At 46.9% G+C, this 16289-nt stretch overlaps 1 protein-coding gene across 3 annotated transcripts in view; it reads left to right on the top strand.

The window, feature by feature from the left end:
- The first annotated feature begins 138 nt into the window (after window positions 1-138).
- The window catches only part of SLC13A4 (solute carrier family 13 member 4), a 48925-nt gene continuing 32774 nt past the window's right edge, over window positions 139-16289 (top strand). Inside the window, exons 1-3 of one of the 3 annotated variants that reach the window (XM_019031087.4) lie at window positions 139-1064; window positions 1929-2155; window positions 8023-8151. In XM_019031087.4, coding sequence (XP_018886632.1) covers window positions 2057-2155; window positions 8023-8151 — 228 coding nt within the window. In that variant the 5' untranslated portion in view covers window positions 139-1064; window positions 1929-2056. Of the gene's footprint in view, window positions 1307-1928; window positions 2156-8022; window positions 8152-16289 lie in introns of all 3 variants that reach the window. The other 2 variants (XM_063708789.1, XM_063708788.1) reach the window with 2 other exon arrangements.

Below are 16289 nucleotides of genomic sequence, written 5' to 3'. Positions count from 1 at the left end.
ATGGTTCATGGGTTTAACAGTGGATGTTGACTTCCACAGCTGCTTATAATTATTCGGTGTCTTTAATGTTTGCGACCAAAACATCACACACGTGGTATTGTTCATTCTGAGTTTCAAAATCATAACCAAAAAAAAATGAGGCCAGAATGTAGTAAATACAGTAGCCAGTCTTTAACACGCATTTAAAGAGTTGAGTCATCCTAGCCCATCCTACAATGGCAAGATAATTTCAAAGGGGACCTCAGCTGTCCACAGTTGCACCTGCTTTAAAAGTCAAGAAGAATTTGTTTTTTGGGTCACTTCCCTGGTCACTTTAGCCTGGGGATCATTTCCAAGTAGTATAGTTGCAGATCTTGGAACGCCATTCCTGTGTTCTGTGAATTCAAGACAACATGGGTTTTATAACCCTTTGACTCTGCTCAGCATCTCCCAGATCAAGGTAAGGTAATGTTGCCAAGAACCACTACTTACAGAATGTTTGGGCTTTGGCTTTTGCTTTTCTTCCTTGCCCCAAATCCACGTGTCCGTTCTGAGAAAAGAAGCTAACAACTTCTTCCAATCTGTAAACAGGAGAAATTCCAGAGTTCAACTGCAGCTAAGACCTTGGCCCCGAACTTGTCAACTTCTTCCCTGCCCTCCCACCTCCTCCTTTTGTACCAGCAAAAGAAGGTCTTCGGTTTCCTTTTTGGAGAGCCCCAGAGAGAAGCATTTGAGCACCTATTTAGCCAGAGAGACCACTGACATCTGGGCATGAGACTGGCATCTAGACTTTGCCAGGGAGGCAGCTATACTTCCCAAAAGATCTGGGGTCTTTCTCACCGGCTTATACCCTCTGCTGGCATAGACCCTTTATACTCCCCCCTCGGTGCTGAGGCAAACGATCTTTGCCAGCAGGGAGGTCTGAAAGGCTTAACTTTGTACACTCTGAGGCAAATTCTCCAGAAGTAATGTTGCATTTTCTCCCTGCCACCAGGCACATTCCCTTCCCAAGGTCTAGATCAGCAGGCGGCCCTCCCAGCGAAAGCTCTGTGTCCTATGATCCGAAACAATAAAGCTGTGCTTGGGTACGTGAGATTATGTTTACGATGATGGTCATCACTCCAGCCCTAGGAAGTTTGAGAAACTGAAAAATAAGCTTAGCAGGCTGCCTAGGTTCTGCGGAATCAGCAGGCCCCCGCTGTGACCAATCAAGAGCGGCCGCGGGGAGAGAAATTGACTCATTCTTTTCAATTTGCTGATTGGCTTTGAGAAGTGGGCGGAGCTACTGTCTCTGTCCCGGCTTCCCATTGGTGGATGAAAGTTAAAGGTGGGCCTCCAGCAAGTTTTGTCCTTTGATAAAAAGGAATGTCTTGGGGACTTTTCTTTTCTGCTTTGCAGGCCCAGGCTCAAGGCAAATTATAAGTAGGGAACCAATTTGAGGGAAAGACATGTGAACAGAGTTAAGGTACCACGTCCTGGGAGCGACCAGCAGCCCCACCTGAAGTCCGCATGCAACTCTGACAAGCTCAGGTGCTTGTTTTAAGGAAAGAGGCTACTAGATTCTTACCAACAGCGAGCCCAGGTGGGAGATGAAACAGGTACTCCCCAAAATAGGTCATCCGAGGGAGGAAAACTGATGGAGAGCACAATATGCTCTGAGCGTTTTTAATGTTTTTAAGCTTTTAAATGATTTCTTCAAGGCCGAGCAGCAGCGGCAAAGGTGTGGTTTAAAGGATTAAGGGGGTTTTTGCTGACACCTAGAATGAAGTTACTCTATTACTAATCAAGCCGAGAGGAGGCCCACTATGCCCCCGTTTATCATCCTTTCCCAGTTCCTTTTTGCTGGTCACAAAACGATGCTCATCAATCCCACCTAAAGCAGGAGGCCAGGAGCCCAGCCTCTTGTAGAAACAGCGAGGGTATAACTGCCCTCCCGTTCTGCCCCCAAGACGAAGGCGGACTCTCGGAAGCCAAGAAAGGTTTAAGAAGTCTTTCTGGATAGAGAGCAGTGCCCAGGGAGGAAGCCTTTCGCCGGCAGAGCGGGGTCCGAGGACGAGCTGGAGAGGACAGAGGCGCGATGGGCCTGCTGCAGGGCCTGCTCCGAGTCCGGAAGCTGCTGCTGGTCGTCTGCGTCCCGCTCCTGCTGCTGCCTCTGCCCGTCCTCCACCCCAGCAGCGTGAGTACCGACCTGCGCCCACCGGGGGTCTGGGAGTCAGTGGGAGGGCAAAGAGGGGAGGTCGGTGGGGGACATGGGGTGCTCAGGCAGTCCCTCAAAGTGGCTTGTGGTGGGTTTAAAGAAATGGAAGGATTTTTCTAGAGGAAACCAAGATATCTTCTTCCTAAAAGCTGTCATGTTCATCTCCTATCCCAGTCCCATTCCCCCAACCCCATGGCCCCCACCGGGGTCAGGACAGAGTAGGGGCCTTGGCAGAAGTGACTGATGGGTGTTGCACCAAGCAGCAGGCCAGCCTGCCCCAGCAGCGGGGGCCAGCGACACCCATGCAAACGACATGGTGCACCTGTGTTTGTTGGGAGTTCACCTGGGACCCTGGTTATCTGAGAGCCCCTGGAGACACAGAAAGAGCTCCCAATAGTGGCACTGAGGAGAAGGCTGGAGGAGGAAGAGAACCGTGGAGCCAATCCGTGGTCTGTGGTCGCGTCCTGGTGGGCTTCGATGACCACAGTTGAAGCTCTAATCCCGAAGGCGCCCATCAACTTCAGGGAATGAATGTTTAGGGAAGGAATGAAAGCAGAACTTAGCAGGCTGCCCTGCTCCCATGCACGTGGCCTTGAATTATTTGTGTCTTCTGTGTTTTCTTCTCTGTGCTCTTGACGGACAGACAAAAAGTGACACGATAAAAAAGAGATAAGAGCCCCCAAACTCTAGCCCGTGACCTCATTCTTCACCTGGTTTGTGAGAACAGAGGAACCTCAGCTCTGGCTCAGCATCCAGCTTGCCTGTCACACCCTCCCCGTGGTCACCTGCTTCCCTTCCCTTCCCTCCACTGTTCTCTTCCTCCTGTCTGTGGCTTGTCCCCTTCCCCCAGCTGCCACTGCCCTGGAGACTTTAGGAAAAATAAGCTAAAGCAGGTTAATCCCGTTTGTAGGAGGGGGAGCAATTCTTCCACTCTGCTCCTTAAGTAACTTGGTAACCAAGATTAAGTTAAAAAGTTAAACAGAGGGGATTAGGATGGTTCTTCTTAAAAACAAACTGGCTTAAATCTTTCATAGAATAAATACTCCAGAGTGCCAGGGAGACGCTGATTAAAACTGGGCTGGGATTAGCAGACAGTGATTGCTGCTGACATTCTTCCTGGACTGTACCCTAGTCAATTTTCTGCTTTGTCCAAATGGGCCTGATTTTTTTTCTTTTTGTGGCTTTTCTTGTTTTTGTTTTTTCTCCATGTAGGTTGCTATAAGGGACTGTTACCAAGAGACATATTAGCCTCCTCTCCCAAGCAGTATCAGGAACCTCTCATATCTCCTTGTTGAGTCAGCCCCATCTTTGGGGACCTTGGCCACTGCCCACAGAAGGCACAGACTAGGTGCCCAGCAGGTAGCATGTCTTTCATCCATCTGTCACCCCTTCCATCAAACTTTTTTTTGTAGACGCAGAGTCTCACTCTGTCACCCAGTCTGGAGTGCGGTGGCACAATCGTAGCTCACTGCAGCCTTGAGCTCCTGGGGTTAAGCAATCCTCGTGCCTCAGCCTCCGGAGTAGCTGGGACTACAGGCAAGCAAGTACCACCACATGCAGCTAATTTTTAAAAAAATTTTTTTTGTAGAAATGGGGGTTTCACTATGTTGCCCAGGCTGGTCTCAAACTCATGGTCTGACGTGATCCTCCCAAAGTGTTGAGATTACAGGTGTGAGCCACCGTGCCTGGCCTGCATCAAACTTTTAGAGTCTGATATTTAACCCTTAAAATTCCAAATGGATTTTCTTGCTCTAGACTGGAGTTGAGAGCAGTGATGGAGTACCTGGGCAGGAGCTCCTGGCCTGCAGTTTTGATGGTTCTAAGCGACAAGCCTCAGCTACATTTTAGGAGGAGTCAAAATGACCTTCCCCCTTTTTCTTGCCCAACTCTCTAAAACTAGAGGTCCAGACACTGTTTATCATGTTATAGAAGAAGAGGGTACAAGAGAGGGCATCCATAACTAAGCTCCTCCTCAGTGCCCCCAGTGGGATAAAAGTTGCATCTCAACTGCCCAAGCTAAATTTTTTAAAAGGTGCCCCCAGTCATTGATGATAACAGATAACAGACTTCAACCTCCTTCCCGTGAAGTTGGAGTGGGATATCATTGGGGTGGTCAAACTGCGTGGAAAACGAGCAGTTCCACACCTAAGTGAGTAGCTGACTAGGAAACATCCTACATGGGGAAATGCCACTTTCGAACTCTTTCCTTTACTTGTAAACGGGAGCCAAAAAATAGTAGATAGCATGTCCCTTGAAGACATTGTCTGAACACGCACCAATGCCCAACCCCCACACACCTGCTATTATAAGGAACCAGTGATGTTGTTAAAGAGCCTGGGGGTTGCAGAATATTCTCTCCAGAAGATGAGCGAGACCTGACAGCCAGCAGAGAAGTCCAGTGCAGTTCAGCCCACGTGAACTGAACCACCTGCTAGACATGGGATAGGCGTTGGGGACATGGGACTCCTTGTAAGCAAACTTTGCAGTATTTTTGGTTGTCTGAATACAAGCTTACCTCCTGAATTTTGGGAAGCTTTAGAAGGGGAAAAATGAAGTTTATGGAGATTCCATGGGTGAAATAAGTGGAAACTGTATGGAAAGACTCTCTAAAGGTGTCTCTTGTCCATTCTTCTACTCTAAGGAAAATCCAGGTAAAAAAATGATAGTAATTAATCCTGTCCTTAATACAGCTGGGTGAAGGTGGCCTGATGACTTACTTCTTCCAGTAACCTAGTCGCATGTCTAACAATATTTACAACCAAAATGTTTGCTTTATTTTACCCACATTCTCCTAATTCAAAACTAAAGGCACCTGGCAGAGGGAAAGTCCTCTTTCTTTCTCTCTCTCTCTCTCCTTTTTTTTTTTTTTTTTTTTTTTTTTCTGAGACAGAGTCTCACTCTGTCACTCAGGCTCTGGAGTGCAATGGCACAACCTTGGTTCACTGCAACCTCTGCCTCCCGGGTTCAAGGGATTCTCCTGCCTCAGCCTCCAGAGTAGCTAGGATTACAGGCATGTGCCACCACACCTGGATAATTTTTTTGTATTTTTAATAGAGACAGGGTTTCGCCATGTTGGCCAGGCTGGTCTCGAACTCCTGACATCAACTGATCCACCCACCTCGGCCTCCCAAAGTGCTGGGATTACAGGCTCTTTTTCTCTTTCTCCTTTCCCTTTCTCTGCACCTTCTCTCCCCACCTCCTTCCCCTTAACTTGTAACTTGTAGCCCTGTAATGACCAGATCAGGAAAGACTAAGGGTTCCAGGAAGAAATAAGGGGTCCCCAGTGAGGGGCAGACATTTTGTCTCTCAACTCTTTCTCTTCAACTGGAGTTAAGATCTGCCACTCTGTCTCTTTCCCAGAAGAGAGATGAGAACACGTGGGTTTGAACTCCTTTAGGTAGTTTTATTTCTATAGCAAACAGGGTATTTCTCTAAATTGAATTTGTTTCCAAGTGGAGCCTCTTTTTTTTTCACCATTGGTTCTGTTGTCTTATCAGCACTTCCAAAAGTTTTATCTTCCCTCTGATCTTTTGGCCCCAGAGAACATCTCAGTGGGGAGCTACAGTCAACAACTTTTGGGCCCAGTTCCCATTTCTCAAACCCCAATCCCATAATCCATGAATGTCAGGAGGGCACAAGGTCCTTGCCAGTCCAGCTGATTTAATCACTCCTGCTGCCCCTCAGTGATACAGCGACCTTTTGTAACTTTTATGCAAGAGTTTGAGGACGCGTGTTATGAACTCAAGGGGCCATAAACAGCAAGATTTGTCAGGTTCCTTGATCAGCAGCCAGCCTCAGGGCAAATCAGACACGAGTCCTGATGGTTTAGAACTATGTAAAAATTGAGGATCCCACAGCCAACTTGGATTTTCTATAAATGCGCTTCTGAGTCACGGAGCTTGGTGATGTTACCATTAACAAGGCCCATGAACTGCAGCCTCTCCCTAGAGTAAGCCGGTAACCTGTCTTAACAGCGTTCATCAGCATAATTCAGGGCAATCAACACAACTAGAGGGCAAGCTGATGGAGGGCTGGCTTCTGATAAGAATGTTGTACTTAATTACCCTGTGCACCCCTAGGTTGTCCAGCCAGCAAAGTGAGTGGGCTATGGAAAATGCTGGTGAATTTCCAGGCCTCCCCTTCCAGATAGATGGCTGTCTTCAGTCTTTGTAGATGGATGTTTCCATGGTGTCAAGCGGATAGAATGGAGTCCAAGAGCAACGAGAACCAGACCCTGGTTAGGGCAGTGGCTCTCAACCAGGAATCATTTTACCTCCCCAAGGGACATTTGGCAATGTCTAGAGGGTTTTTTGGTTGTCACAATGGAGAAAGTGCTACCGGCATTTAGTGGGTAGAGACCAGGGATGCTGCTCTTTTACAGTGCACAGCAAGAAGAAACTATGTGGCCCTAAATGTCAGTAGTACGAAGGTTGACAAACACTGAGTTAGGAGCTGATGCTTCTTCATCCAAAATGAGAGTTCCATGCTCAGGATCACTGCCTTCCTCTTCAGTCTTCCCTTCCCTCTCCCAGGGAAGGGAGCTCCTTATTAACTCTTACAGGGGCCTTTGGGAGAAGGATTCAGTCTCTAGATGCAAAACGTGATAGGACCTCAGATCCAAAATTGAAGGGGGAAATGGTCAACCAGTTCTTCAAGTTGCCTAATAATTTATTTGATTAAAATTTACTACTGAATCAAGTTGTTTCAGCAAATAGTCTAAAACAGGGGGATTTAACTTTATTTATTCATTTTTAAAGCAATAAAGCTTTTTTTTTTTTTTTCAAATCTCACATGTAATGTTCGTATATGAATCAAATGAGAACAAAGCTACTCCATTTGGGATGAGGCTGGAGAGAGGGTCCAGATTCCAGGCCTTGCTGATCCCCCTGGTATATTCTTGAGACACACCCCAGACGCCCAGAGCTGTAAGAGCACAGTCCAGAAGCCACCTTTTGGATTGTTTATAAATCTCACTTCTTACTGATCCACTTCTCTTCAGTCAGGCACACACCAATGCCACATATCTTCATATCTTAGGCACATGTGTCAAACTCAGGATGACTGATCTCAGAGCTCACATGTGAATGAACTGTTTTTTTTTTTGGTTTGTTTGTTTGAGACAGCATCGTACTCTATAGTCCTGTAGTCCAAGCTGGAGTGCAGTGGCATATGATCATAGCTCACTGCAGCCTCAAGCCCCTGGGCTCAAGTGATCCTCTGGCATCAGCCTCCCAAGTAGCTGGGACTACAGTCCTGTGCCACCACACCTGGCTAATTTATATTTTATTTTTTAGAGATGGGGTCTTGCTATATATTGCCCAGGCTGGTCTCAAACTCCTGGGCTCAAGTGATCCTCCCACCTTGGCCTCCCAAAGTCCTGGGATTACAAGTGCAAGCCCCAGCCCCCACCACACATAGTGATTCCTATCTCCAACTACCCCAAGAACTTCTAATATCCAGTCAACTTAACACCAATTACATCCCAGCCCAAGTTAAAGTTTTGAACTCCACTTGTATGGTTTTGTGATCATGGGTCTGGTCACTGCAGTTAAGTTCAGTCCCCACCTTGGCAGTTTCCAGAACCCTCCGAGCTGCCTGGCTACACACCAGTGCAAACCGCAGGCCAGGCATCGGTCCCCCAAGGAGCAGCCATAATGTCACCCACCAAAGGATGGACTCACCATGTATTCACCATGCTCACCTGCCAGTTCGGTTTCAGTCCCAGGGCTGTATCCTAGTACCCGCGTTACAGTCTGAGTCTGCTGCCTCAGACGCCAGGGTTGCATCCGGACGCTCAGTGGCAGTGACTATTCCTGTGAATGACGGCCCCTTTCCTTGCCTTGCAGGAGGCCTCGTGTGCTTACGTGCTGATCGTGACTGCTGTGTACTGGGTGTCGGAGGCAGTGCCTCTGGGAGCTGCAGCCCTGGTGCCGGCCTTCCTCTACCCGTTCTTCGGAGTTCTCCGGTCCAATGAGGTTAGACTACTTGTAGCCCCACCCCCCCGCCTGGGTCCCTGCAGGGCCCCTGAAAGAGAGCCTCCAATGAAGGGAGATTCACCCAGCACTTGACGATGAGGGGGCCTTGTCACCCACTGGAATGACCCCTTAACACTAAGCTTTGGCACCTGCAGTTCTAGACCCTGAATTCCTCTCCTTCCACCCATGATCCTCATCTCCTTCAAACTGGCTCAAAACTTGCCTCTTCCAGGAAGCCTTACTTGATTAAACACATCCAGTTGCTCCCTCGGTCTGAAGCCTTTTAGGAGCTGTGTGATTGATGCCTAAAACTCAGCTGCTGTTGACTTTTTTCAGACTCTGGATGTCTATTTAGACGATAAGCACACAAAGGCAGGGATCAGACCTCCCATTAGAAAGCTGAGCCTGTACACAGTAGGTGCTCAATGAATGTTTGTTACAGAGAGACTTACCCTATTTCCCTGAATCCTGACAATGTTTTCATCCACCCCTCCAAAAAACATTTCTTTTTCTTCTCCCCCGACTTAAGGTTACTTTCTTTCTTTGCGCCCTCCCTAGAGTGAGCCCTCTCCATTCACTGTCTGTGGCATTCTCAAAAGCTCAAACAGAAATTGTCAGTGGGAAGCCCAGGTTGTGGCAAAATTTCAGAGCAAAGTTTAAGCCTGCCATGAGTAGGGAAAAAGAAAAAACAAAACAAAACAAAACAGCCGAACCTGGGACCAAATGAATGACGATCTCATTCAGTAACACCTGGTTCCATTCAACTGGCTCATTATTAACACCTTGTCTCTGCTTAGGGTTTTTTGTTTGTTTGTTTGTTTGTTTTGTTTTGTTTTTGTTTTGTTTTGTTTTTTGTTATTGTTTGTTTTTGGTTTTTTGTTTTTTGGGGTTTTTTTTGTTTTTTTGTGAAAAAGCCTTAATCACTGAGATGGGGGTAAGGTTATGGGCAGAGGCACAGAAAGAAGAGGAAAGGAAGCTCATATTTGAATGCCTACTAAGCTCCAGGCACTCTATCAGAAGTGCTGCATTTGTTATGTAATACTCCCAAGGGCTGTACAAGGCGCATGCTAGTATTTCCATTTTACAGATAGGCTCAGAGAATTAAGAGACTCAGCCCAAATCACAAAGCTGAAAGTAGCAGAATTAGATTCAAACCCGTAACTATTAGAACTCAAAGTGTATACACTTGATCACTACACCTTAAGAAAAAGACTCCATAAAGTGGTATGTGGCTTCATGGCACTAGGTACACATGGAGTTATTACTTAGAACTGTGAGTCTCTTCACTTCTGTGATATGAGGAAGAATGGAGCTGGGCCTATGGATGCTTTAATGAACAACAGAACTTTCCAAAAATAGAATTAGGCAATCCTCTAATAGTTGTACTTCACTGCAAATGAACACTTTGTCTTTCTACTGGATAGATTTAACTGACTAGTTTTTTCTTTGTTTGCTTTTAGGTTCCTTTTCTTTCTCTCTCTCTCTTTCTCTCTCCCCCCAGCTCCCTCCCCTGTCTCTCTCCCCCTGGGCCCGTCTCTCTCTCTCTCTCTCTCCTCTCTCTCTCTTTCCTTCTTCTATCTATCTATCTGTACACACATATATATATGTGTGTGTGGCTATACACACACACACACATACACACACACACACACGCATACACACACACACACACACGTGGCATTGAGTAGCCATAGCCTCAGGCTCACCAAAAAGAAGAGAATCCCCAAAGCTCTCAGCAGTGCTTTCATTCCTGGAGATGGGTACAACCCCAATATCGTGGGGACCCATGTAAAAGCTAATCTGTGACCAGAATCACCAGGCAGTTGTTCTAATTGCCCCCCTTCTTTCATGAAAAAAGAATAGGTAATATGGGGTTTTGTGTCTGCCTAAAGAAAAGAGCAACCTAAATGTGACTTTTCTTAAGAGAGCTATACAAGCTTGTTCCCCAGGCTTCTCTTTAAAATTGTGAAATTAAAACCATCAAGGGCAGGGCTTGAAAGTGGAGGGTAGAGGAAAAAAATGATGTTTAGAAAGAACTGAATCCTAAATAACCTTTTAAAGTGAGAAAACTATTAATTAAGAAACCTAATCTTTGTATTTCACTATAGGCAGCCCAAAAGCCAACAGCATGCCTTAGCTTTCAAGCAGACAATGTCTCTGTTTCTCCAAGGGCACAGTAGAGATGTTGCCAGGCAACAGTTATCCGAGGGACGCCCCTTTGTCCAGAGAGGAAGGCCAAACCCGTAAGGAGAGTCTGCAGAGGCAGTCGCTTGGGAGGGTAACAGGACTCTGTGAGAAGTAAAGGAAGACTGTCCAGGGAGGGACTGTGTGTCACTATTGCTAGGGGCTGGAGGAGCCAGAAAGCACGTCTTATCATTTGAGGCGAAAAATCCAAATCCACCTGCCTGATGACGTGGCTTTGGCTGATGATGATATTTAGTAGTTGGGCTACAGGGAGCAGCTTAGTCCAAATATAGTCTGTTTAGCTGACCTTCTTAGCTCAGATTAGAGGGAAATGCCAGTAAGGCAAAGCACATGGGTTATAGCCCTTTGTAAGCCAGTTAACTTTGCAGAGAAAACATCTATTCCACAACCACCTGTGCACCACTATGACACCAGAATGTGCCATGGCTCACAGGGGGAAGCTAGGCTGGTGCTCTTTAGGAGCCCCCAAATCCTTGTCATTTCCCAAACCCATCTACTTCTTGACCATCCTCTTACTGCGACTTGGGTTATTCTTCCACTTTGGAAAGTTCTCTCCCATTCTTTGACCTTTAAAGTCCTACTCAATTACTCTCTTTGGTGAAGCCTTTCCAATGACCAAAGGCTGAAAGTGTTGATCCCTTCTCAATGAGCCTATTTCATGTCTTTATCTTTTAAATGGTGCATCAGATACACCAGATATAAACTTTTCATAGACATGTGCTCTCCCCACCGAGATTAATGCTCTCTGGGATATACAATGTCTATGTCTATGGCCTGTCTGTAGCCCAGCACCATGTTTGCATCAGCCCTCATTCACAGCTGTTGATTGCAGTGTTTCTTGACAATGTGTCAGTAATGTCATCTTCAGTGAGGGAAGGAAGGCACGTGAATAGGATCAGTGTGACTCTGGGACTGTGGCTGGGTTCCCTCATGTTATTCATTCAACATTTAGAAGACAGTATTTTCTGAGTTCTACATCTACCAGGTGCAACATGGGATGATACGGGTACCCTGAGGGTGACAAAAATAAACAAAGTGTCATCTCTCCCCTCTTGAATCTCATATCTGAGCTCTCACTGTCTGAAGCTGGATATGTTCTGCAGTTTCTCCAGAGAAACAGAACGAAGAGGAGACTAGCGCGCATGTGTGTGTGTGTGTGTGTGTGTGTAGGAATTGGCTCACTTGATTAATTATGGAGGCTAAGACATCCCATGAGCTGCCACTTGCAAGCCAGAGACCCAGGAGAGCTGCTGATGTCACTCTGTGTGAGTCCAAAGGCCTAAGAACCAGGGAATCCAATGGTGTAGATCCCAGTCCCAGGGCAGGAGATGAGAGATGTCCCAGCCCAGGTAGTGAGACTGGAAAAAGGAGGCAAATTCCTGCTTCCTCTGGCTTTTGTTCTAGTCAGGCCCTCGACAGATTGGATGATGTCTGTCCAGATGGCAGAGGGCAATCCACTGATTCAAATGCCAATCTCATCCAGAAACACCCAGAAGCAATGCTTAATCTGGGCACCCCATGGTCCACCCAAGTTGACATGCAAAGTTAACCATCACAAGTACATATAAATGGTTCATTTCTACAGTGATGATCTGTCAGCCAGTGGGTATTAGGAGTTGTGTGCAAAGCTCAGACTCAGGTGCTGATAAGAGATACAAAATGACAGAAGGGCTCCTGACCTGGAGAAGTTTCTATTTTAGTAGAGAGAAAGTATAAACCATGTGGAAAAATACAGAATGCCCTGTGAAGTGATGCCTCGTTTTCTGGCATTGTGGAGGATTTATACAACTCCTCAAGAGGGGATGTTCTAGATAAATAAAATCTACACCGCCAACTGCCCAAACTTCATGTTGACTAATTTTTGATTACAGTCTTTCTAATGGGTTTTATAATTTCCTTGGTCTTTTAAACAGAAGTTATTAAAAATAATTTAACTTTTTCCTTGGAGCCTTCAAAACTTCCAGAGGGAAAAAAAGAATTTCTCACTCAGAGGAGTCAGAGTGGGCTCCATGAGAAAGCACAGTTGAGTAACTTGAGGGCTGGGTGAACAGCTGAACCTAAAGAATCTTGAATAGCATGTTGGCATCAGATTAGGGTGAGATTGCAGTTGAAAATATAAAAGGCTTATTATCAGATTTGCAGATGGCTAAGTTGGATGCGCTAGCTGGCTAATGTACGGTGCTAATGTACGGTGGCAGAATGAGACATGCGGACAGGAAGAGACAATGGACTGAAACTGACAAAATGAAGTCTAATAAGGATAAATGCCAGCAGTTCATGCGAAAAAGACCCTTGGCTTTTAGCTAAGTACAGGCTCAGCATGAGTCACCATCAGTCCAACGTGGCTGCCAAATTCCAAGTGTTTACCATATGCCAGGCACTGTGGGAGGTCATTTACACGCACTATATAACTTAATCCTCCGTGAAGGAGCTATTATTTTTATCTTCATTTTAAAGAGGAGGAAACTGAAGTTCAGAGAGGTTAAGTAACTTACTTACCCGCGGTTATGCAGCTACTAAGTGGTGGAGCTGGGACTTGAATCCAAGATTGTATGATTCCAGAACTTGAGCTGTTAACCCCCCAGGCAATGTGACCAAAATCTTCCGTTGAATTAATAAATTATGGGCTGGGCACTGTGGCTCTCGCCTGTAATCCCAGCACTTTGGGAGGCCGAGGAGGGCGGATCACCTGAGGTCAGGTGTTTGAGACCAGCCTGGCCAGCATGGTGAAACCCATCTCTACTAAAAGTAAAATAGAATAAAAAATTAGCAGGGTATGGTGGTGCATGCCTGTAGTCCCAGCTACTCAGGAGGCTGAGGCAAGAGAATCTCTTGAACCCAGGAGGCAGAGGTTACAGTGAGCCAAGATCATGCCACTGCACTCCAGCCTGGATGACAGACCGAGGCTCCATCGAAAAAAAAAAATTTTAATTTTAAAAATTAATAAATGATGTGTCCAGTGCACCAAATTCTGGATAAGGAGCTCATCCAGAGGTGAGTGGCCAGGATGTTAAAAAGCTGGAGCCTGAGTCACATGAGGAATGAAGAGAAGACTTAAGGGGACATAAGTCCAGGCTTCCATAAGTCCAGGCTTCCATGGCTCCACACTCCTGGCCCAAAGCGTCACACCAGAACCAGAGTCAGAGTGCCATAAAGGAATTTCCCGTTCTGTATAAAGGAAAACTCTGACATGAGTTGCCATGTGTGGTCCTTGTGTTCCTGTCCCTAGATGTCTGAGCCAAATGACCATGCCAGATACACTAGACATAGACTTTGTGCCTTGGGAGATGGGTTGGACTCTAAGGTCCCTCTATGATCTTGTGAGCATCCAGCTGCTACTTCCTCTGCTGATTAGTCCTGTATTTTAGGTTTGTGTGTGTTTGTTTTTATTTTGGCTCCACTGTGACTCTCACTTACTGTCATTATATCTGCCTCTGAAGTCCTCTAAGCCCCTTCTAATGTGTTGCTCCAAAAGTTTATAGCCTGGGCATGATACCTGTGTCAATCAAGTTAACTAAGATTTACTGTCTGTAGGAGAATGGCATAGAGGTGGGCACCACAGGGCTCTCTGGTGGAGTAGAAAGCATGGGTTGGATATTGGGGATTGGGAACAAACAGCTCTCCAGGAGGCCCAGGGTTAGGGTGTACTTCAGGGAGTAATTGCATGTGCTCTTTATCCTTTCCCCAGCACACACACACTGGCACACACTCACACACACACACACTCACATACACACTCACCCACCCATACACACACATACACACACCATATGCACTAATGCACATTCACACACATTCACACACTCATACACACGCTCACACATACACACTCATACACTCATACACACACATTCACACATACACACACTCACACATACACTCATACACACGCTCACATATACATACACTTACACTCAGACACATACACACATACACATGCTTACATATACGTACACTCACACACACCCATACACATGCCCACACACTCATACACATACACATACACACACTCACAAATATACACACTCATGCACACATACATTCATACACGCACACTCATACACACTTGTATACCCATATACACACATATGCACTCACTCATACACACATTCTCACACACGCATACACACATAAACTCATACATGCTCACATACACTTATACACACACATTCATACACACACACATTCACATACTCACACAAATACTCATACCCTCACACACATTCACACACATTCACACTCACATATACACAAATACACACTCACATATACACACACATACACACACTTTCACATACACACTCACACACACACTCTCACCTGGGCCCAGCCAGCGGTCTCTGGCCCTGCGCTGCAGGCCTCGGGCTGTGGTGTCACTCAGCTTCCAGCACCCGCAGGGGCAGGAGAGGAGTACAGGCCGCGCCCGCTGGGATAACCCGCAGCCGCTGCCGCCTGGTGCCGCTGGAGTCGGCTGTCATCAATCCGCTTCCCTGCTGGCTCCTGATCTTTCTGACCCGCCAGATTCCTGCCCTCTGACTCGTTACCCTGACTTTCTCTGTTTGAGTAAGCCTGGGGGCATTTCATAAAGCACTCTCAGCTCTGCCTTTCCCATCTCTCCTCGCCATGGAGGCTGACCGGTCCTCTGCATGCGGGCCCGTGGGCATGTGGGCTGGACATCCAGCTGGCCACCTGCCTGAACCCCAGGCTGCCCTCACCCTCAGCCACCCAGACGCAGCCCCAGGGCTGAGCTCCACACTGGGCCTTCAGTGGGAGCCTACAGACCTTGCAGCCTTTCGAGACCAAGCTAATGTTTCTGGGGGGAAGAGCAGCTTCCTGTGAACCACCACCTGACCAGCAGCCCCTTGGCTCGTGGCTCAGAGCCCAGACCCCTGCCTCAGCTTCCCCATCTGGGTAGTTCATACGGTCCCAAAGAAGAAACTGGGCAGGGGTGGTGGCCGTTATGAATCAGTGTCTCCAGTCATGCAGGAGTTGGGCCAGCTTCTGGGTCATGCCAGCACCCATCTGGGTCTCTCTACTTTAGACTTCTCTAGGGCAGGATTTGCAAAGAATGTTTTTTTAAGCAACGAAACCTTTTCTTTAAACCAAATCTTAGAAGACTCAATATATAAAACAGATGGAACCAGGAATGCAAATCAGGTGATGAGAAGGGTGTCTGAGCCCCTGCTAGGGGCTTACCCGGCAGAAACAGCATTCCTGCCCCCAGGGAAGGTGGAAAGGAGACACTGCTGGCTTGGCTGTGCTGCTTGGACACTAACTGGAATGGAGTCCTGTGGGGCTTCAGCCCTGGCAGGGCTTAGCTTAGCACTGAGCGGGAGCCAGGCCAGGTATCTGCTCCCAGGGTTCAGAGAATTTCACTGCAAAATTGTTCAGATGAGGCTGGGCACAGTGGCTCACACCTGTAATCCCAGCACTTTGGGAGGCCAAGGTGGGAGGATCACAAGGTCAGGCGTTCAAGACCAGCCTGGCCAACATGGCGAAACCCCGTCTCTACTGAAAATACAAAATTAGCCGGACACAATGGTGGGTGCCTGTAGTCCTAGCTACTGGGGAGGCTGAGGCAGGAGAATCGTTTAAACCTGTAAGGCCAAGGTTGCAGTGAGCCGAGATCAGGCTACTGCACTCCAGCCTGGGCAACAGAGTGAGACTCTGTCTCAAAAAATCTATAAAATAAAAAAACGCATAATTAAAAAAAATAAGAGCCCAGCTGCATTATCTTATGTGTAAAGCCCATGTCACAGCAGATTAAATTAGCTATGTAGCATCACTATGGCCCTTAAAGAATTGGTGACAGAGGTACAGAGGTTCATTAGCGTGTCCAATAGCAGGTAACTCATCTGAACTTCAGAGCCCAAGATTGCTATAGCTATTCCTTGTCGAGGGGACTTCCTTGAGCCCATCTTCCCTAAAACACA

This window comes from Gorilla gorilla, chromosome 6 (genome assembly GCF_029281585.2).
Source record: "Gorilla gorilla gorilla isolate KB3781 chromosome 6, NHGRI_mGorGor1-v2.1_pri, whole genome shotgun sequence".
Taxonomy (NCBI): domain Eukaryota; kingdom Metazoa; phylum Chordata; class Mammalia; order Primates; family Hominidae; genus Gorilla; species Gorilla gorilla.
Note: the sequence above shows the minus strand (reverse complement) of the source record. Positions and strands in the feature narration are given on the sequence as shown.